This window comes from Odontesthes bonariensis, unplaced genomic scaffold, assembly GCF_027942865.1.
Source record: "Odontesthes bonariensis isolate fOdoBon6 unplaced genomic scaffold, fOdoBon6.hap1 scaffold_119, whole genome shotgun sequence".
Classification (NCBI taxonomy): Eukaryota; Metazoa; Chordata; class Actinopteri; order Atheriniformes; family Atherinopsidae; genus Odontesthes; species Odontesthes bonariensis.
Window position 1 is genome coordinate 86,421 of NW_027457371.1, and position 22,610 is coordinate 109,030.

The 22,610-nt window shown below is 41.5% G+C and overlaps 2 protein-coding genes across 2 annotated transcripts; one reads left to right on the top strand and one right to left on the bottom strand.

Annotated features, from left to right (window-relative positions):
• Positions 1-5,154: 5,154 nt before the first annotated feature.
• On the bottom strand, positions 5,155-7,988 carry LOC142375916 (proprotein convertase subtilisin/kexin type 5-like; the record flags this gene model as incomplete). The annotated part of the gene is made up of 7 exons (XM_075459900.1): positions 5,155-5,598; positions 5,963-6,167; positions 6,337-6,437; positions 6,694-6,911; positions 6,993-7,173; positions 7,274-7,507; positions 7,616-7,988. Coding segments are annotated over 7 exons (1,722 nt in total), but the record flags the coding sequence as incomplete, so codon positions are not given.
• Positions 7,989-20,284: 12,296 nt separating this feature from the next.
• Positions 20,285-22,180, top strand: LOC142375917 (general transcription factor II-I repeat domain-containing protein 2A-like). Its single transcript, XM_075459901.1, has 2 exons — positions 20,285-21,786; positions 21,913-22,180. Exons 1-2 carry the CDS (start codon positions 20,285-20,287, stop codon positions 22,178-22,180), a joined length of 1,770 nt encoding a protein of 589 aa, XP_075316016.1.
• Positions 22,181-22,610: the final 430 nt, after the last annotated feature.

Below are 22,610 nucleotides of genomic sequence, written 5' to 3' on the forward strand. Positions count from 1 at the left end.
CTGATGGTTTACAAATCCCAGAATGGTTTAGGCCCAAAATACATCTGTGATCTGTTCAGAGAATATAAAGCCAGCAGAGCTCTTAGATCCAAGGACTCAGGTCAGCTGGTCCAGTCCAGAGTCCAGACTAAACATGGAGAAGCAGCATTTAGCTGTTATGCTGCAAACAAGTGGAACAAACTGCCAGTGGAGATTAAACTTTCACCCAATGTAGACATTTTTAAATCCAGGTTAAAAACATTTCTTTTCTCATGTGGCTATGCATGAAATATCTTTTAACTTATCTAGACTGTTGCCTGATTTTAAATTAATTTAAATGATTTTATTTGTTTCTCTTTATATTATTTTATGTATTTTTAATGCTTCTTGCACTCCCTGCTGCAATGCTTTTATTTTATGTAAAGCACTTTGAACTGTTTGTACATGAAATGTGCTATACAAATAAATTTGATTTGATTTGATTTGATTTAGTGGTGGACATGTTTAGTAAATGGGTTGAAGTTTTTCCTGCAAAACATGCAAACAGTCATGCAGTAACTAAAGCACTGCTGACAGAAATCATTCCAAGGTGGGGCATTCCAGAGAAGATCAGCAGTGATAATGGCAGACACTTTGTAAACACAGCATTGACCGAGGTTGGTAAGTTCCTGGGAATAAGCTTGCGTACACATTGTGCCTATCATCCACAGAGCGGAGGTGCTGTGGAGAGAGAAAATGGTACTTTAAAGTCCAAGCTAGCCAAATGTTGTGAAGAAACGGGTCTGCCATGGACAAAAGCATTACCTATTGTGCTCACCTATATGAGGATGAGAATTAGAGCTCGAGTGAACCTCAGCCCATTTGAAGTTTTATTTGGCAGACCTCCTAACCTGGGAGTGGGACCTGTAACCAGACCCCTCCCCTCCACAACTGTTTGTGATGATGCAATGTTGTGTTACTGTCAAAACCTTTCCACTGTCCTCTCTCAAGTTTCACAGACAGTGAAAGCGGCACTTCCAGCCTCAGCGGACACACCCCTGCACCCACTCCAACCAGGTGATTGGATAGTGGTGAAGGAATTTCGCAGAAAACACTGGAAGTCCAAACGCTGGCAAGGCCCGTTCCAGGTGCTACTGGTCACTCACACAGCTGTTAAAGTCGCAGAAAGAGCAACCTGGATTCACGCCAGTCACTGTAAGAAGGTGCCAGAACCAGTAGATGACTTCCACCCTGACATACATCAGCCTAACCAACTCGCCCTGAAGGACAAAGAAAAGAGTCAGCAGTAAAAGCTGTACTCCACCGGTGTGTTAAGTGCTAGTAACCTCTGACACCGAAGATTGAGACATCCTCACCGAGACCTGCGATGAAGCGACGTGATCATCACACGTGCGAACAATGGCAGAAACTGTTTGTTGTTTGTATTTTACTATTTGTAACCAGCATGTGTACATTTTATCTTGATTTCACAGGCAGCAATAATGCAGATCATGTTAAAGATGCCTCTCCTGGTGGCAAGTCCAGAAATGTTTTACAAGAACCATGGGTGACACGCAACGTTTGGTATCAATTGGCGAATTATTAAATCTGTCACCGATGCTTCTTGTGTGGTTTGTATGAAAGATGCACAGCCTGTTGCTTTTACAGGTGTGCCTGGGGAAGTTCATCCTTTAACTTGTACTTCCTATGCCATCTGCTCTAAAGGCATTCGTAATGTGACGCTGTACCTGCCTGAAGTTGACCCTGAGATGACAACATCTCCATTCCGTGGTATGAATTGTACTTATCACCTGTGTTTGACACATTGTTGGCTGATGAGAGGAAGTTATTTTAAGGGCGTGGATGGCAAATATCATAGTAAGGGAGACCATTATCCTTGGAGTACTGAATGTCCGCCACTCACCGGTGGCATTATTCCACCACCGCCACATTTTAAGTTATCTAGAGCACGAAATACTTATATAGTTTGCTATGAATCCCAACCTGAACCTGCAAATGAATTCAACAGACATGCCCTGGGCAGTGTCCCACCTGACATGTGTAATGTTACTGTCCCTGTCACATGGGGAAGAAGTAGTACTCAGAATTCAGTAGCTTTTCATTGTATTTTTACTTATTGCCTATTTGATTCTCCCTCCATGTCTCATTGGATTTTTAATGATACTTTGCATTCCACTCGCCCTGTCCCCGACATGTTTTGGCTGTGTGGCCGTCACAGTAAGCTACATTCTAGTTTGCCTGCCAATTGGACTGGTAGGTGTGCCCATGTGATGTTGGTGTATAATGTCCGTATTGCTGTTGATCCTTTTGCTCCTCAACCCACCCGCTCAGTACGCAAACGCTCTATTCCTGGCAGTTTTGATGATCGTGTCTATGTTGATGCAATTGGAGTTCCCAGAGGTGTCCCTGATGAATACAAAGCCAGAAATCAGATAGCTGCTGGTTTTGAGTCCATTTTCTTATGGCCTACCATTAACAAAAATGTGGACTGGATCAATTATCTTTTTTATAACCAACAGCGTTTTATTAATTACACTCATGATGCTATTGAAGGACTGGCTGAACAGCTAGGCCCCACTTCTCTTATGGCTTGGCAAAACAGAATTGCTTTAGATATGTTGCTAGCTGAACGCGGAGGGGTGTGTGCTTTGATGGGTGATTCATGTTGCACTTTTATTCCTAATAATACGGCTCCGGATGGCTCTGTAACCAGAGCTCTGGATGGCCTCCGCTCCCTTAGAGAAGAACTGGCTGAAAACTCTGGCGTTGACACCTCCCTTACTGGTTGGCTTGATTCAATGTTTGGCAAATGGAAGACTCTTATTCTCTCCCTCCTCACAGGGTTAATTATTGGATTGTGTCTATTAGCTCTTTGTGGCTGTTGTATTATTCCCTGTGTGCGAGGCCTCATTGTGCGCGCCATTGATAAGTCTGTGTCTTACCAAATGATTCAACTGACTCAGCAAACTCCTTTGCTTTCAGGTTGTCCTTTTAGTGACTCTGATTTGGACATGGATGACGATGTTTCTGTTTAATTGTTGATGTTTTTATTGTTCATCATTGGACCCTTTATCACTATGATGCCTGCGTTTTAAACTCACGTTGTGTGTGAATGCAGACTGATGTTTACTGATAAAGTTATTATTTTTCTTGCTTCTTTTGGGTTGATTAAAATAATGGTATTATTATAATCAAAAGGGTGGAGTGTAAGGGAAAAATTAATTCCTATATACATTGTATGAGTGTTACTCTGTATCACCCGGTAATAACTCATTTCAGACACTTGTTTTTCTCTTTTCTCCCTCTTTCAATGAGGGTATTGTGCTCTTATGATTTAACAACTTTAAGGAGTTTGACAGGGAAGATGGCACGATACTGAGGCGCCTTGGCTGGAGAAAGGGAGGAAAGATAGATAACAAAGTCTTGAACATATCAAAGGAGTGACTACGTATTAACCTGTATATTAACTGACTTGTTTTCATCTAAGAGTTAGAGCAACTCTGAACTCTGTTCTGTGTTGTTCTCTCTTGCGATATTATTAAAAGCATCTTATCTCCTCAGAAAATAACTGACTCTGTGCCTTACTAAAATTTCCACAACAGCTGTAAGTAAGAATGAAGAAATAATCTTTTTTAACGGTGGAAATGTGCTCAAAAAACAGGTTGGGGTGTGTTTCACCAGGGAATGGGGTGAGGCAGGGATTATGGAGTGATGACGCTTCACATAACTTTCTGTTCTTGTGAAACTAAAGGAAAAGGTTGCACAAATCATCCTTAATTAAGAGCTTCGAAGTTCACATTTTGTGTGTGATACACAGTCAAGTTTAATAAAGGTACCAGCAAAATGATGACATTGCAACACTCTGAGCTGCGGTTAAGTCTGGCATTTGATATCATGTTTGTGATTTACAAAGTAAGTAAGAAGCCCAATCAGAGGACCAGTCTGCTTAATCCAACACTAAACCTTTTTATTGTTTGTTGTGAGGCTGAAGGCCATCGGTAAGCTCACGTCCAGCTTGACCTCGCAGCGTTATGTCGGATTTCTCAGATGACTCGGTGACTTTCACAGTGACTTTATTTGCAGACTCCAACTTCTGGGTCAGATATTGTCTGGGCTGTAAAAACCTCTCTTTTCTGTGTCCCTTTCAAATATGTTCATGGATATGTGGCATGCAACAGCAGGGTTGTTTAAAATTTTGTGAATACTATCAAATTTTCTACATTTGAGCAAAGATGCGTTGTGGAACACCACTGGATCTTTAGACTTTTTAAAGATTAACAAACACTAAATTTATTTAGACATAGACTAGACTTAGACAAGTCGTTTCTCTACTGAGGAAAGTGGCGTTACATACTGTATCTTAGTGGCAAAAGCTTGTGGGACCTTTGCCTTCAGGAGGAGGTAAATTCAGTGTGACTTGGCAAACCTTTTTTATTCAAAGAACTGAAAACTTCACAAAATGTTCAATTCAAAGAAAAGTTCAATTCAATTTGATCTAACTTAGCTGTACTACGTTGGTGGAGAAAGGAAGCACTGTTGTATATTTGAAACATTGCGGTGGTGGTGCTGTCATGCTTCAGGCATTTTTAGTTTTGTTTTTTTACGGCATCTGAACTGCATACAAGAGGTTTTACCAAAGCCTAACCAGCTTAACAAGAATAAAGTCAATGTAATAACATGGCCAAGTCAAAGTCCTGATCCAAAAAGGCATGTTGTTGCAGGGCATAAAGTAGGAATTCATTTGAGGAAAGTCACCAACATCGCAGAGTTGTATTAACAACTGCTCAAGAGTTCTTCAGCCAAGGCTCACAATCTGCATCCGCCGAGGAACTCTGCTACTCGTTAAATTGAATAATTTTCCTCAATAAAGGTGTATAATTGTGTCTCTTGTTGTACTGGGTTCTCTACAGCTATGACAAAGACTTGTGTGATCATCTGATGAAGTTTCAGGTCACATTCAGTGAGGAACACATTTAACTTGTTAGTTATAGCCAGAATTCCTAGATGAATACAAATCGCCCTGCTTTAACCTAGAAATGTGCTAAAAGTCGGAAGGAATACAGGTTAAAAAAAAGGATTCATTAAAGATCAAGACGGTTTATTACATTGATGTTTGGTTTCCAAACAAGTAATACATTCACAACAAATTCAACTGCAGAAATAGGCGAAGAACTGTGTCCGTCCACTGAAGGTCTTTTTTGTTTTCTTTTCACCTAAATGAGTAGCTCTCATCGTCATACTCTAGCTCCATGTCATCCTCATCCAACAGTCCATACTTAAATTTACGATACACCATGCCATCTTTTGTCATGTACACAATATCCTCATCATCGTCTTCTTCCTCTTTATCTTCACACTCAATTATTTTGTCACCGTACTCCCCAAACATAGAGGTGGTGGCTTGTGGCACCTGTCTTTCACTGGTGTCCAGTTTCTCATACCCTCCCGCTCTGGTTTTGTGAGTCATGGCGGCAGTTTTAGATCGAGCACTGAGGAAGAGGAAGATCCCTCCGCCCAAAGACAGGATGACCACAACACAAACAGTGACAAAGAGCTTAGCCGTGCCGTCCAAATCGTCAGTCGTCACCATCACAAAGTTGACACTGAGCATGCACTCCACTGGGAAGAAGAAAAAGAAGAGCTTACAGTACATTGCTGGGTGTGACCAGCTTATCTTAAATTGTTGTTGTTGGATCAGTATGCATGACATCCGTCTTCCTTGATTAATTTTGCACTTCTTATGTGGGGAATTTCATCGGCCAGTTCCCCATATCAAAAAATGTCGTTATTGTAAACTTATCTAACAAAAAAAAAAAAAAAAGAAAGACGATTCAATTCTTTGTACATTCACTTATATTCAACATGTTTCCATGAATAAGTATGCGTACTGTTTTTGTGCACAAATACTGGAACTTCCTCAGGAGTTTGCACTAATGAATGTCACAAGATGTCTTGTTGCACCTTCAGTGTTCATCTTGTTTACCTTTTGATGACTTGCAATCACAGCACTCCCTGGGTATCGGTTTATTATCGTGCAGGGTCTCATTTCCACAGCAGCTCAAGCAATGGCCATCATCAGACAAGATCTGGCTCGCAGGGCACAGAGTGCAGTCCCTCATGCTGGGACCATGGCAGCCCTCGCAAGACAGGTCGCAAGCTTTGCAATTTGGTTTCTCACTCTCTGAATCCTGGAGCAACAACAGAATACAGATTAGACTGCAGCGCCACACTCTTGTGAGTGAATTTGACCTGCGGATACTTCACCAAATCTTGACACAAAGCCAGGATGTTGTTTTTATTTTTTCATGAAGCAAAACACCCTTTTGTACATAAAGTAACACAAAAGCTGTCTGTCACCTGTGAGGCAGCATAGAAGCCTACGAAACAAGGGTTGTAACGGATGCCTCTCTTAAAGTCAAAGCCATCATAACAGGATAGGCAGGCAAGAGCACCCTCACCTGTTAGGAGAGGGATATAACACAAAGAAGAACGCGTAAACACATGACTGAGCTGGAATTTACAAACAAAGAAGCACAACAACTGAATCAAAAAGCCCAGCCGAAGTATATCATATGATGGGTATGTTGCCCTGTCTTTGCCCCGTCTTTATAATCAACATGTGTTAACTTCTCACCACATCTCATATCCCAAAAATACAAAAAAGCTGGGTAAATAATAATAATAATACAGAAAGCCACAACGGGCTTCTTTTACCGCTGCAGGTCTTGCAGGTAGGGTGACACTTGTGACAGGTAGTAGACCTCCTGCCTTTGTAGTAGCCTGGAGGGCAGCTCTTCAGGTACTGGCCCCACTGCCCCAGGTAGACGTAGCCCTCCCGGCAACTCAGGCAGTTTCTGTTACTACTACCTGAACACTGGCTGCAGGAGGGGTCATATCGCTCACAGACCATGGTGGCCATGTTGCCAAAGTGACTAAAAGAGAGGAAGAACAATTGATAGGTGTCAGTAGACTAGTGGGAAGGCTTTCGTTCAGTCTGTCGCGTGTCCTCTAACCTCTCTGAGCAGGTTTCAACACAGCTGCTACCCAGCTTGAAAAATCCAGGTTTACAGGTGACGCACTGCACGCTATGATGACCAACACAGGACTGACAGCTTAGGTGGCAGCGCTCACACACACGCTCATCCTTGTCCTCAGCATAGTAACCCACAAGACACTCTTTCACACAGGTGATGTCTGATGGACGCACACACAAAGTCAAGAACTTTAAAGTTAAAAAGATTGGAAGCACACCTGAATGAGCACAAACTACAACTCTGGCATTTTGAGGACTCACTCAGCAGGAAGCATGGCTCCTTGCAGCTGAGGCAGAGGTCTTTTCCAGGCCCGGAGCAGCGATTGCAGAGTGCGTGGCACTGTTGGCATTCCCCATTCTGATTCACGTATGTGTCCGGGGCGCACTGACTGTACCACGCACAGTGTCCGCTGGCGTCTTTCCGTCTGTTGGTATCACAGCTGAGGCAGTTTGAGGGCCCGTGTCCTGAGCAGGTCAGACATGACTTGTCACAGTCTGTGAAAAAATGAGAAGGCATTTTTTTTTTTGGAAAGCACCTGTAACACATTACAGGTGCATTAATATCATGAATATTACTGTGATATCAGTTTTGGAGTTCCACACCTCTGCATTCATTGGTGTTCTTTTCATAGAACGTGTTGTTTGGACACTCAGACAGACACTCTCCGTTGTAATGCACAGCTTTCGGGTTGTGACACACTTCACAGTCATCAATGTCCGGTCCGTCACACGAGGCACAATCAGCGTGACACCGCACACACTCCTGTTGCTTCTCACTGGCAAAGTATCCAGTGGGACAATCATCCACACATTTATCCTCATGGAGGAAGTAGTATTCCGAACACTCTGGGAGATAGAAGAAAAGAATATGCAAGATAATAAAGGAGAGGTTGTGTTTGTCACATTGTACTGAAGTCTCAGCTGACTCAGTGTGGGCTTTTATTTGTGTTTCGTTTATTTTACTGTCGAGAAAATACAACAATTTGAATTTTGGTTAGGTAGTTTAAGTTAAAAATAAAGTCTATTTATAAATGATTATTGCTTTTCATAATATGCATGTACTTGGTCTACAGGACCAGTTTGGCATATATGATTGAGACTATTGTCATATACAAGCAACTCACTCTTTTTTCTTAAACTCTAAAGTTCCACTGCTGAAAAGCTGAAATTTGATCTGTTATCGCACTGAAAATTAAAATTTCTACATAATGCAGCAAAAGCTTTGTAATCATTTAGCTTTTTGTCCAGACATTTTTCGTCATTTTCAGGCACTTGGAAAGAAAATCTCTAAAATACACATTTTTATGTTTATTTTGTTACATGAAACATGCAGTTGACGGTTGGAAAAATGCTTCCATTACCATTACGTCAGTTCTCCGTAAACCTGTAAAGAGGATTTTCTATTGAAATCTGTCAATAAGAGATAAAAAAAAAATTCTAGTTCACACACTTTGTGTTTCAGAAACTAGAAATCAACTCACAGATGAGGACGCTTCCTGATACCTGCCAGGTTAAACTTTGACCCTGTTCACCAGCCGTTTCTCACTTTAACTGAATATTTTCCCCATAATATTTTCCAAGCAAGACAAATTTATGAAACAAATTTCATGGATAAATATAAACGTTTTTGCAAAAAAAAAGATTTGGGAATTAGAATTAATTTTCATAAATTCAGTATTCAAAGGCAAATCAAAATAGCACCGGAAAAGACATTTTCAAAACAAAATATGTTAAAGTGAAGACATGAGCAAACAAAGGTCCAGCGGGAGCTAATACCAGGAGATGGCAGTATAATGACTAAAAACGATCTCACCTTGTTGGGTTTAAGGAGGGAAATAGATTGGGCTAACAAGAAACAGCCCATAACCTCTTACTGGTTTGTCTATATTATCCAGGATTCACTTCTGGAACACGATGCAGCCAAGAAGAACGATTTCAGTTTGTCTCGGTGTTAATCATTTCTAAACTGCTCAAAGCAATCCTGTCCATTGAGCTAATCAGTTGACCTTTTATCAAGTCAAACAATCTTCCAATTCCCAGAAGCTACGCACTAAAGCCTTGTGCATTATATGAAATCCAATCATAATGATATTCAATATGCCTAAAATACACACAAAGGTGTCACTACTGAAACTACTCTAATCCTAACAAATGATGGTTTTATATATCCTGTATTCATGTTAATCATTTCTGCTATGTTTTTACTGTGGTTCCTACAACCGGCCCCCCCTTCTGCTGTTAAATTTAGGCTGAACCACTCGCAGAGCAGGGAGCAGAGAGGGATCTCGCTGTCCTTGCTGATTATCTCTCTTGCGCATCTCCTCTTCATGTTCCTCCTCTCTTCAGCCAGCCACTTCAATTCTAAATTAAATCACATTTCCAGTCCGCATCTCTTTAATCTTCATCCTCACATCCTCCATCATTCTACCCTTCACTACTCTTCTGAGTGCACTTCCTCTTACACAGGCCGTCCTCATTGCACTTGCTACAGTGATCTGAGCAGCGATGGCATTCTGTGTTGCTGGCATAATAGCCCTCTGGACATTGGGACTTGCAGGAGTGGTCCAGCAGCAGCAACAGTTTCTCACAGCTCAGACAGTGGGAGGGACTTTCCTTTCAGGATCCACACTCTGGGGCACACGGTTGGCATACATCATCTCGTGGGAACCCTCTTTGAATGAGGAAGAGAGAGGTGTCAGTGCTAATGCATGGCGTGTGTTTATGTACAAATTAAGAAATGAGACAACACGAGAAGCACCTCTGACATTCAACCACACACGCTCCCTCTTGCAGATAAAGTCCTTGGCCACACTGCGGACAGACTTGGGCCTCCTGACATGTGATACACCCCTTCAAGCAGTCCTCACACTTGCCAGATGTCTTGCTGCCAAATGTACCAGATGGACAGTGAGACACACAAGTCTGATGAGCAGTCAAAAATCGACCTAAAGGGGGGGAGAAAAAAAGAATCTAAACAGCGTTTCAAGAAAAAAAAATAGCTGGATAAAAAGGTTGTCAGCAGTTAATATCTCGGCTGCCGTGTGAAGGTTTGTGTTTCCTTTGAAGCATGTCATGACATGCAATCAAGGTAGATGCTGATCTTTATCGCCCTTACACACACCGCCACCTGATAAAAATATTTGTGCTGTGAAGGAATTTTTTCCAGTAGCTTATGACAAGACTAAACCTTTCCTAGTTTCCAAGGCACTCCAACACAACCTATAGATGGAATAAGCGTACCTGTGTGGCAGCTGCTGCAGTTCTCCTTCCCTGCAGCAAAGCACGTCTCACAGGATGAGTGACACAGCTCACATTCATCCTGACCTACAGGAAAAATACAACAGAAAACAGCACAAACAACTATGTCAGGAACTACATAACAGGAAGGAGGAAACAAAAAGAGAAGCATCAGAGGAACAGAATACAGACTCAACAATGTGTTATTGTGTACATATATATTTCATGGCAACATGTCTGAATGGACATCTGGATTCACATTCTTATTTCAGTTTATCGTTAAGAGAAGAAAGCACAGGGTCAGCTCCACAATTTCAAAATCAGAGACATGCTTCAGTTAATCAAATGCCTTTGTGTACAAATCGAAACAGAAGGTCAGTGTTGATGGCATTCATTACCGAAGTAAAATTAACATGTGCCATACTGTTTCTGAAGTGTTTCTCAGGACAAGCTTCCAGCTGTCTGCCCTCTAAGCACTCCCCGTTTTTCAGAGTGACTCCATCTTCGCAGGTGTCACAATCATCATATTGTGGCCCTCCGCAGCTGCGACAGTTGCGGTGACAAGGCTCACACTCTCGACTCTCCTTGTCCACAAAGAAACTTTCCATACAATGATCCGCACTCACTGTTGTGATTGCATTTCACAGCCGGGGATTCGGTTTCTGATTAAACTCAGGCCTCCGTGTGTATCGTTGCTTCCACAGGAATGAAACAGAAAGATCTATAATATTGTGTGCGACTTTAATTTCATACCTGCCTGGAGTTGTGTGTGTGTGAGTCAGTATTCTGATGCTGTCATGCTCTTTGATTGACCATCTCTTTTTTTGTTATTTCATCTGAGTTTGTTCCCTGTCATGCTCCCGTCTTTACTTTTTCCTTTTGAGTGACAGACGTAGAGCAAAGCGTTACGGGTTAGTATCAAGAATTGTCTGCTCAGTATGTGGCGGCACCTTCTGCACGTATATGTGTGTGTGAGAGAGATGGGCTGAGATAAGAGAGGTTGTTTTGAGAAAGAAACAGCATAGAGAGAGATAGATAGAGAGTCTGTTCATGCTATTATTGTTATGTCTCATTGAGCCTCAGACAGAGCTGCAATTAAATGGAACCACATTTGCAAACAGAGTTTGATAAACTTTCCAGCTAAATGAAAGTGTGTGTGCACAAATGAAGGTGTGTGTGAAAAGAGAAAATCTGGTGCTAATTTTCTCTTGGCTGTCTGGTATCTGCAAATGTGTGTGTAGGTAGGAGTGTAACAGTATATCCCCAGTGTAAATACTCTCATTCCTACAGCCATAATACTGTCTGTAACTGTGTGATAAACACAGTCGTTCTTGACATTAACAGGCCGATATTTCTTCAGCTGTGATCCAGTAATGACGTCAGAGCTTTATAATAATACGAGGGTGTTTTATGAGGGTGTGCATCTTTGTTTAAGAAGATAAAAGAGGTCATCGCACACAGACACAGTTTGTCCTTTAACTGAGATCAAATGAGATGTTAGATAAAATCTTGAGATGTTCAGGGATCTCTAGATCAGGATGCAACATGCGAGTGAATAATTCCTCTTTTCAACACATCTATCAACAGTTCATAGCTGAATTACTGCTTAATTAGATCCAATTACTTTCAGAAGATGGATTGGTGGTGTCTGACACAAATGAGCCTTAGCTTGATCCAAGAGCATGATTTCATTTCATTACAGTTACAGCTACATAAATTAATTTTTAAGAGAACACCAGTGAACCTCTGCAAAAAGCTACCTGTGTCAGTTCAAACACAGAGAGAGTTCATGTTTTATGAGCTAGGGGAGAAAAAAAAAAGGGAAACTCCATGCTCTGTAACTGGGGCAGCTGGCTGGCATACCTGTGTCACAGCTGGTGCACTGGTCAGGTCCCTCATCAGTACACGCCTGGCAGGTGTGGTGACAGAGGTTGCATTGCCCTCCCATAGCATAACGACCAGTTTGGCAGTGGATAACACAGAGTCCTTCATCAAACAACCTGCAGGGTGCGATTCACAATTGATGAGCACAATCAGATTGAGCTGCTGCATCTGATGTACATATCACCATATAGAACAACAAGTTTGATTAATCTACCTAAATGAACAAGATTTTGCAAAAGCTGGACCTCTGCATGGATTAAGAGCCCAATTTATACCAAATGTAATCAGATGCACTGTTACTTTACATCTTTTGTATGTGCAGCGCAGATGGAAAGTTTTCAAACCCTCTTAAAAGTTCCACATTTTCTTGTGTTTGAGGCGAAAGTGGATTCAGATTGTTTTTCTCCCTCGTTCATTTACACGCAACAGTGCAAAAAGACAAAGCAAGAGCAGATTCTCGAGTGTTTTGTAAATTCTTTAAATAGAAAAACTGAAATGCCCCTTTTGGCAAACCTTTCTCTTGGCAGAATCCTTAAAGGTCAATCAGGTTGTACGGGGAGCATTTGTACTCAACCATCTTCAGGTCTCCCCAACAATGCCCTGCTGGGTTTAAAATCTGGTCACTCAACCCCTTCACAGAGTTTTTCTCAAGTTTCTCCTGTGTTTTCGTGATGGGATGCTTGAATTGCTCTCTTTTCTCACTAATCTTCCAGACCTTGTTGTAGAGTGTATGGAGGACGGTGTCCCGGAGGTGTCTAGTTCCTTGCTCTCGTCTGAGAATTATGGCCAAGTAGTTCAATCTTTGTTTCATCAGGGCAATGCTTCTCATCGCCTCAGAATCGTTTAGATGTCTTTTGGCAAATTCCCAGCAGGTTTTTATGAGCCTTTAGTGAATAATAGTTTCTGTCTACCACCACCATAAAGACTTGGTTGACTTTCTCCGTTTCCACAAAAGAACTTGCATTTGTAGTGACCATTACCTTGTTTTCTGTCCGACCAGATTACTAAGCTTGGCTAGGAACCCAGACATAAGAAATCTGTTTCAGGGCAATTCAGGTCACAGTGCTTTTGGGCTCCTTAAAACACTGAAGAAATGGCCCGGTATCCTTCCCAGAGAAGTTGCCTTGACTTATCTGGTCTAACACACTGACAAATCTATCAATCTCAAGGTTTGGTTTTCACTCAGAAATACATCATCAACTGTTACATTAACAGATCGTATCTAACCAAATTCAATCAAGCACTGATGGTCTCTGAGTACTGTGTCCAGATCGACAGGGTACAAAAAAACCCAAAAAAACACAACCTTTTTAAAATCAATTTGATGTGGAAAACATTCAATCTGCTCAGTAGATGCTCGCATGTCAGTGGTGGTCACCTTGTTGCAGGGCAGCTGGTGCAGTCCTCACTCTCTGGACCTGTGCACTGCAGACAGGTAGCATCACACAGGTGGCACTTTCTTGATTTACTCAGGTACTCTCCTGCTGACAGAGAGCCACACTGAATAACACTGCATTATACCTGCTGCATACTTTTTGTGTGGTAGCATTTTGGTCGCTTCATGCCTTTTTAATTTGTTTACCAGGTTGGCTTTCTTTGTGCTCATTCTTTTTTTTTTTTTAATCTACTTGAGTGATCCTATTTGATGCTATGATGTTGCTCAGTTGAACCAATCAGCCAACACACTGTTTTCACTTTAATAACAGGCCCACCTCATTGTCCTCTGGTTTCTGACACCTCCTGCAAAATAAAGACTAAATCTTTCATCTGTCTTGTCATCATGTTCGGCGCAAATCAATTTCACAGATCAAAAATCCCTTTTGAAACTATCACTCAGATGGACTTATTGAGTTTTTTAAATTGATCTATTTTCCATTATGAGTTCTAAGATAAAGGTTGATGAAATAGATTATCATCATTTTGAGACCAGAAATGATCTTTGACAAGCACAAAATAAAATAAAAACTCAATTCTTACATAAACTTAAATTGATGATAATTTGGTAACTCACTGCAGAAAGTTTTGTTCGTCATGGCTTTTTGTGTCATTTGCCATTTCACTTCACATTTCTGGGGTTTCCCTTCATCGTACAAAGAAATACAGTTGATATAAACTTTATGCTACCCTGGGGCGGTCTGTGGCGTAGTGGGTACAGCAGACGCCCCATGTACAGAGGCTAAAATCCTCGCTGCAGCTGGCCCTTTGTTTGTTTTTTCTGTTTCTCTAGGGCATTGGAGTCATTTTAGGACAGGTAGAGGACAAATGGTTAAGAATTTAGCAATAAACAAAATCATCTAGACTGAAACCACAAAAGAGGCATTTTCTTCTGATGATTAGTTTTTGTGACCAGATAATGGCGGCATCAGCAGGCCTCTGAAGGAGAAGCAAATTGGAGCAGAAATCGGCAGGATCATCCACCACCTTTCCTCGAGCTCCATGGTCACATCCTCCACTGCTGAAAATGCTGAAATGTGCGTGGGCAGTCTGGAAATTGAGTTTTGGATGCCAGAAATCTCCACACCTGGCGGAGTAATTGTTGAGTCACTGCACTGATTGAAAACATTATCACACTCCAGGTGTATTTGTAATTTTTCATTCCACACTATGTAGCAGTGAAATGTACTCATTGCTCGTGTATCAAAACAATCCTGTTCGCCAAATTCGTTTTTCTCTTTCAGGAGTGGGTAAACTCTGCTCCCACAGAAAATAAATTTGACCCATCTTATCCATTGTGGAGAGAGAATTGAGTTTCCAAAAGTCTCTTCAACCTTCAGCTTTACACTTGGCTGCATTGAAACAGCCATAACAAAAGAGGCATAAACATTGTCTACTATCCCACTTTGGTATTAGACAAAGGTGACAGTCACTGGTTCAAGCCTAAGGATGAAGCTGTGTGTGTGTGTGTGTGTGTGTGTGTGTGTGTGTGCGTGTGTGTGTGTGTGTGTGTGTGTGTGTGTGTGTGTGTGTGTGTGTGGAAGAGCATCCTTCAAGGCACCGGCGTGGTTGTCTGTGCTCTCTGGCTTTCTGTGAAAAGCTCAATTGTGTCTTTGAAAAACAAAAGAGCTTCTTTGTGTACAAACACAACAGGCAGTGGCTTCCCATTCAGCCGAGCTCTGCTGAAACCATTCAAACAGCCCCCGAATAAACGCCGTCACTCTTCCTCACACACACAGATTGTCTCCCCTCCTCTCGCGCTAACAAACAAACGGCGAGCCAAGCTCTCGGGGGACAGAAAGCCGCACAACTTCACTCAGCAGAAATAGACACTTTGGACTCACACTGCCAGACGGAGCAAAGAAGAAAGAGAGGCTGTCACTCAGGGGAGTAAAACTTTTCCTCCGTTATAGACTACCCTGACCTTGTGACGATATGACAGTCTCTGTCAAGAAAGATAATTGTGTTGCCAGGTATCCCACTGACACCACCCACTCTTAGTTCCGAATCCCAGTTTCCTGAACCCTACTCCTCCTGAACCCTGCTCATCCCTGGTCCAAGCAGAAAAAGAATAACTTCATTCGGCCCTGCAGGTCATCTGGATAACATCATCCACCTGGTTTATCTACTACTGTGCACCTATTAACTGACATCAGATATACTTTATCAATCTTTATTGTACTCGCTGTGCAGGAGGTGAAGAAAGTTTCCTCATTGGCTGCCCTCACTTTGAATGAAACTAGATATAAAAAAGTGGAGGCTGATTACAGCTGGAATTGTCATCTGAGAGAGATCAAGCAACAACAAAAGAAACATCCTAATGGAATGTAGAGAGGACTGAAATCAACATTTGTCTGCACAGGGAAGATTAGTTTCAACAATAAAACAGCTTGCTTGATGAATTTGAAAAATTTGCTTGTTTTAAAGATAAAGTTGATCAGAAACTAAAGGTTTCTTAATACATTACCTCTGTCTTGCAACTACACTGCACCCCATGCCTCTCTAAACACGCGACCCCAGAGGTTGTGCTGTGGTAGATTCCAGAGAGTGGCCGTTAGCAGCACATTGCTCTTTCTATATCCTCATTTTTGGGGAAGTTAGAAGCCCAGGTCTGCGTATTTGGTTTCATGTCCACTGAGCTGTTCTTATTTAGTTTTAGCATGAGGGCGAGCCACAACAATGTTTTGGATCATAAGAGAGCAGAATCCACATGAATGCAAAGAGCCAGAGTTTCTCAGCAGAACAAAAATGATTCTCCAAATCTAGTGTGGAAGAACTTAACTGGCCTTAACAGAGCCCTGACCTCAGCTTTATTGGTCATCTCTGGGATGGACGGGAACAGAGACTACAAGACTTGTCTTGTGCCTAAATGGGATTGCTCCCATTTAGGCACCACCAAGTCTCCACCAAAGTCTTCCTTGAAGTGTGTAGTAGCGGACGAGTGCCAAAAGTTATTGTATTGAGATGTGCAGCATTCGCATCGAGGCACGATGTCAGCAGATCTATCCTAAAACAGACTTTACGCACATTTTTGACTCGCGTGTCAGAAAGTCGGATAGCTTGTTTGAGCTTGTGCCTGTGTTGTACCTGATTTGTCGGTCAGCGCTCTCCACGCAGATGTGCTGAGCTGGGACTTGCTTCCATCCCTCTGCCTCCTTCACCATCGCCTCAGCGTCCATCAAGCCAAAGCCGTACAGGTACAGGTACTGCAGAAACGGTCAAACAGTGGAAAGTCACAACTGATCAGACCACTCCTTTGCTGACTCAACTGTTTTGCAGACCAATGAGGATTTACCGTTGTTAGAGCTCTGGGACAGATTGTGAAATTTACTGACTAAACTCACGTCGATCGATCATGTGAATGAAAGGGTCAGTTTAAGCATTGGTGCGATTCCAGCACAATTCCAGGCTAAAAATGTTTCTTTATGAGGAAAACTCCAGATCGAGTTGTTCTTCTTAAACAGATTCTTTATTATGCGTATTATGAAATTACTCTGAAAAATTAACTCTCCACTATGAAAAATATAGTTTGGAAACCATACAACTTATCTTATGGGTACAGCTAATAAACAATGAATTCTTTTCATACTTCTCCACCCCCATTCTCTGCTTTGTCACTTGGAAGATCTCCAGGTACACTGAGCCTGCAGCCTGGCTGACCCTTAGTTTTCACTCTCTTGGTTTCTCTCCAACTCACACTCACAACACACACGCATTTATAACACACTCAAAGTTACAAAATAGCACCCACCACATGGACCCTGACAGATGGCAGCTGGCGGCGCAGTAGTTAGAAAGCAAGAACTAAACATTTTTGGAAACAGCTCATCACCCCTCCTCCGTATGGAATGATAGGAGTGCCACAAAAAAGACTAAATCTGTAAAAGAATAAGAAAATAAATGAGGAAACATATACAGAAATATATCAAATAAATGTGGAAAGATAAAGACAAATACCTAAAAGAATAAATATGGAAATATATTTTAAAAAGAAAAAGACGAAACATAAAAGAATTAAAGTATTTTCATTTTTATTTTCACATTTATTTGTTCATTTTCCTTTATATTTACACATTCAAATCTTTTTTAGATAAATATTTTTATCCCTCGTATGAAAGTTGCTCTATTTTCCTTTACTTTCAAATATGTCATTTACTTATTCCTTTATATTTCCTCATTATTTTCCATTTTGCTCTTCTTTTCTTTCTTTTTTTTTTAAAATACATTTCTCATTGCTTTTTCGTTAAATAACTCCAGTTAGTCTTTCCTGTTTTCATCAGGCTTTTTACTCTGGGCCAGTCAGGTTTGAGCCACAGTTGCCTCGTCCACAGAGCCAATAGGGTTTGAGCACGAGCGCAATCATGTTGAATCGGACTAATTAATCTGTCACCATTTCACCTTGACAGTATATCAAAATCCATTTATGACCACATTTGAAGGGAGAGATTAACAGTACCGTTACCAAATAATTCGGCCATCAGATTATTTCACAAAAACAGTAAATTGTGCTGTAAAAGTTAACATTTATTTCTCACCTCAAACAATTATCAAATAGATTTTGTTTGATAAATGAGGGAGAGATTAATTGGTCTTCTCATGCAAAAACTCCTAAAAAAGAAAAGGAGTTTAGTGCTCGATCAAACCCAATTGGCTGACAAGACGAGGCAGAGGCCGACTGTGGCTCGAACCCGATTGGCTCAGAGTGAAAGCTTGATGGAAAAAGTTCAAACTAACTCGAAATGAAGCAATGAGCAATTAAAATCAATCCAAATGGAAAAGAAAAATGAAACTAAAGGGATAAAAATAAATGAAAAACATGATTTAAAAAAGAAAAAAAACATGGAAAGAAAATAGAGCAACTCGCATATAAGAAATAGAGATTTCATGTCTAAAATTAAAACAAATCAATGAATAAATGAACAACCAATAAATGAACAAATAACTGAAAATAGATGAAAACGCTTTTCAATGTTATTTTGTCTTTTGCCGTCTTAATATTTCCACATCCATTTTTTCCTTTGTCTTTTTATTTCCTCATTCATTTCTGTATAGATTTCTTCGTTTGTTTTCACATCTTTTTTAAGATGTGTTCCTTTTTTTGTGGCAATCCTAGGATTCCATTTGCCGGACTAAAGAGAAAATGATGCAACCAAACTCCTCTGAAGCTTTTCTACCCAGACTTGTCTTAAATATGACTAAATACGGATACGTTCATTTCTGTGACGCTGTCCACATAAATGAACTAAAGTAATGACTTTTCACGTCCAGCTGATTAGTTCTGTTGTGTCGCACTGGAATTATGGTATGAGCATATACATGCTTGGATGCAACATCGTGAGTTTTTCTGCTTTTGTTTCAAGGTTTACGTCACCTGCAGCCTTTGCAGGACCATCTGCGTCCACTGACAATAGATCTTTGAGTTATGTGTTGTGTCAAGTAGTGTGTGTGTGTGTGTGTGTGTGTGTGTGTGTGTGTGTGTGTGTGTGTGTGTGTGTGTGTGTGTGTGTGTGTGTGTACCGTTGTAACCAGCAGCATTAGTCTTCCAGTCAGGAGCACTAAGGTAACCAGCTCTAGAAGTCTTTACAATGATGCGTTGGACATCTCTCCAAGTTAGAAGAGCAATAAAAGAGGAAACAGACACAGAAGTTTGCTCAACCATACATCATCATCTTATTTATAATATTATATATAATATATCTAGCAAGTGTAGGAATGAATAATGTTGTATGAACTAGGCGGATGAGTGACACTGTGCATAAATCCACATTCATACAGCACAATGTAGCGCAGGGGGATGATGCAGATGAGATGGTTATGTAAAATTCATTGTATTGTGAAAGAATGAGCAGAGCCTGGTGTGTGGATGTGTGTGATAGTCAACACAGTATTACAGGCAACACTTTTTCTCTAAGAAGAGCTGTATGAGGGTGAGTGAATGTGGCTTGTAGGGTAAAAGCACATTGAGTGGTAAGCTAGACTAGAGAATACAGTCCATTTGCCAAATAACATGAAGATGTAAACCTAAAGTGTAATAAGGACAGTAGGAACATTAACTAGCAGACATAGCTTTGTTAATGGGAGTAAATCTAGACAGGAAAGAGAAAAACAGAGGAATAGAAGGGGCAGGGGATTAAAAACACAGCAAAGGCAGGGACAAAGGATGAAATGTAAAATAATGTATAACAATGAAATACTGTAGGTAGAAGATCACTCAGAGGAAAATTACAGAAGGCATAAATAAGAGAATATGGATGCGCGTTCATCCACTCAGTTTCTCAGATCTCACGTGAGATCCATTTCAAGATGGCAGCCATGTGTCTTTTGATGTCCCAACATTACATTAAAAGGAAAAACCAGGAAGAAGTGGGTCACCAAGTTTCCTGGGATTCCCTTCTATCTCATATGTTGGCCAGATGCTCCGTTCCCTCCCCTGGTGTCACTGCCTCTAGAATTGGCAATACTCTAAAGCAGACCTGGGCATTCTACGGCCCGCGGGCCACATCCAGCCCGTCGTGCATCCCTGTACGCCCCGCGAGGCCTATTATAAATTACCAAAATAAATGGGGGAAACCCTCGTATTCCAAGTGCAATATAATGGTGCGACTTTTATTTTGAAATTGTTGCGCACGTGGTTACGTTCTAACGTGCTAGCATAGTCGAACTTTGGGGTGAACGTCTGCAACAAGTGAGGATAGCCATTCCCAGCACATCGCCGTCATGTCAGCTAAAAAGAGGAAAGTTGATATCGAAGGTCGCGTTTTCAACAAAATATGGACTGCCAAGTATTTATTTACTGACATCCAAGGTAATGCTGTGTGCTTAGTTTGTGGGACTCAAGTTGCTGTGCTGAAAGATTATAATCTGAATTGCCACTTCGTGACCAAGCATGAGGAGAAATACAAGAATCTGTCGGATGAAGAGCGTGCACGAGTAGCTGATGCATTGCTAGCCAATGCCAACAGAGACGCTACCGTCAAAACAAGTTTTGTAATTGCTCATAAAATCGCCTGGAGAAGCAAACCGTTCTCTGACGGAGAGTTCGTCAAGGAATGTTTAGTGGACGCTGCTGCACTGATGTGCCCTGAAAAAAAGGGTGCTTATGAGAACGTCTCGCTCCCCCGGCGCACTGTAACGAGGCGGGTGGAGGATATTGCAGAAAATTTGGAGCTGCAGTTGAAGGAAAAAGCTGCCGAATTCGACTGTTTTTCCCTGGCTTTGGATGAGAGCTGCGACGTACGTGACACCGCCCAGCTACTCATCTTCTTGCGAGGCATAACGAATGACTTCCAAATCACAGAGGAGCTGGCATCGATGCAGTCAATGAAAGGCACAACCACCGGCAAGGACTTGATGACCGAGGTAAATGCATGCTTGGACAAATTAAAACTTGAGTGGGACAAATTGGCTGGCGTAACAACAGACGGTTGTCCAAATCTGACGGGAAAAAATGTGGGATTGTTGAAAAGAATGCAGGATAAAGTAACCGAAATTAACCCCGAGCAGAAGTTGACATTTTTGCACTGTATAATCCACCAAGAGGTGCTGCGTAAGACGGTGTTGAAAATGAACCATGTCGTGGATGTTGTAACGAAAGTAGTTCATTTCATCAGAGCGAGAGCACTAAACCACAGGCAATTGGTGGCTCTTCTGGAGGACAGCGAGAGCGGGCATGGTGACGTAGGCTACCACTGCGCTGTCAGGTGGCTCAGCCTCGGCAAAGTCCTGAAAAATGTCTGGGATCTGAGAGTGCAGATTCAGGATTTCTGTGCCAAGAAAGGACATGACATTCCCGAGTTTTCAGATGACGAGTGGGTGGCAGACCTCGGATTCACAGTAGACGTGACTTCTTTGATGAACGAACTAAATGCCAAACTGCAGTGCAAGGGTCTGTTTGTGTTTGTGCATCAGATGTACAGCGCGGCGAAGGCTTTCATGAGAAAGTTAGAGCTTCTCTCAAGCCAGGTGAAGGAGAAGGTTTTGACTCACTTGCCAACACTGAAAGCAGCGACAAAGTCGGCCGATCACCTCCAGAAATACTCAGAGATGTTGGATGCACTGCATTGTGAGTTTTCGAGGCGATTTCAAGATTTCAAAAATCTTGAGAGTGAGATGCTATTGGTCTCCTCTCCCTTCAACTGCAGTGTGGAAAAAGCACCAAGTGATGTTCAGATGGAACTAATCGACCTGCAGTCTGATTCACTCCTTTCAGACCACTTCAGGTATTATTCAATAACTGCTGCTTGTGTGTGTGTGTGTGTGTGTGTGTGTGTATTCATGTAAGATGACAGACACCTTAATTTCCTTCAGAATTAATAAAAGTACTCTACTCTACTCTACTCTACTAGGTCAGTCTCCCTGCTGCACTTTTACTCCTCTCTCAAAGAGGAGAGCTTCCCACATCTGAGGAGGCATACTCAGAGGATTCTAGTCCTGTTTGGATCCACCTACGTCTGTGAACAGACATTCTTAGTGATGAAGTTCAACAAATCCAAACACAGATCCTCCATCACTGATGAGCACCTGTCTGCTGTCCTTCGCATAGCAACCTCAGACATTCAGCCAGATTTCAATGCTCTTGTTCAGGCCCAGAGCAGACTGGATTATTCTCACTGAAGAGTTGAAATTAAGTGGTAAATAAATAATAAATAAATTGCACTGATTCAATGACTGTTTTTGCTTTCTTCTTTATATATAGCCTACACCACAATTCCACATAGCCTATGAATAAATATAATACTAATATTAAAGATGTATTGATATGAATATAAAGAATATTAAAAAACCTTAATGATTCTAATAATAATAAAAGGTGAAAAAGGTAGGGAAGAACAACCATCCCTCTTCAACAAGAGTAGTAAATAATTAATGATTTGGCGCCCCCTAGTGGCGGACTGTGCTGGATAATGATTGATTGAATTAAGTGTGACCGTGGTACCCAGCTTTATATTAGACTCCCCACCACAGGTCAGTTCCTGTGCTTATTCCAGAACACTTTGCTGTAAGATTTCTCACAAAGAGCTGCATTGAAATGATAGTCATTAAG

Bases quoted from the DNA above. Each gene is read 5' to 3' on its own strand.
- LOC142375917 (XM_075459901.1), top strand. From the start codon at position 20,285: ATGTCAGCTAAAAAGAGGAAAGTTGATATCGAAGGTCGCGTTTTCAAC. The intron at 21,787-21,912 runs GTATTATTCAAT...CTACTCTACTAG, and splicing joins CTCCTTTCAGACCACTTCAG to GTCAGTCTCCCTGCTGCACT.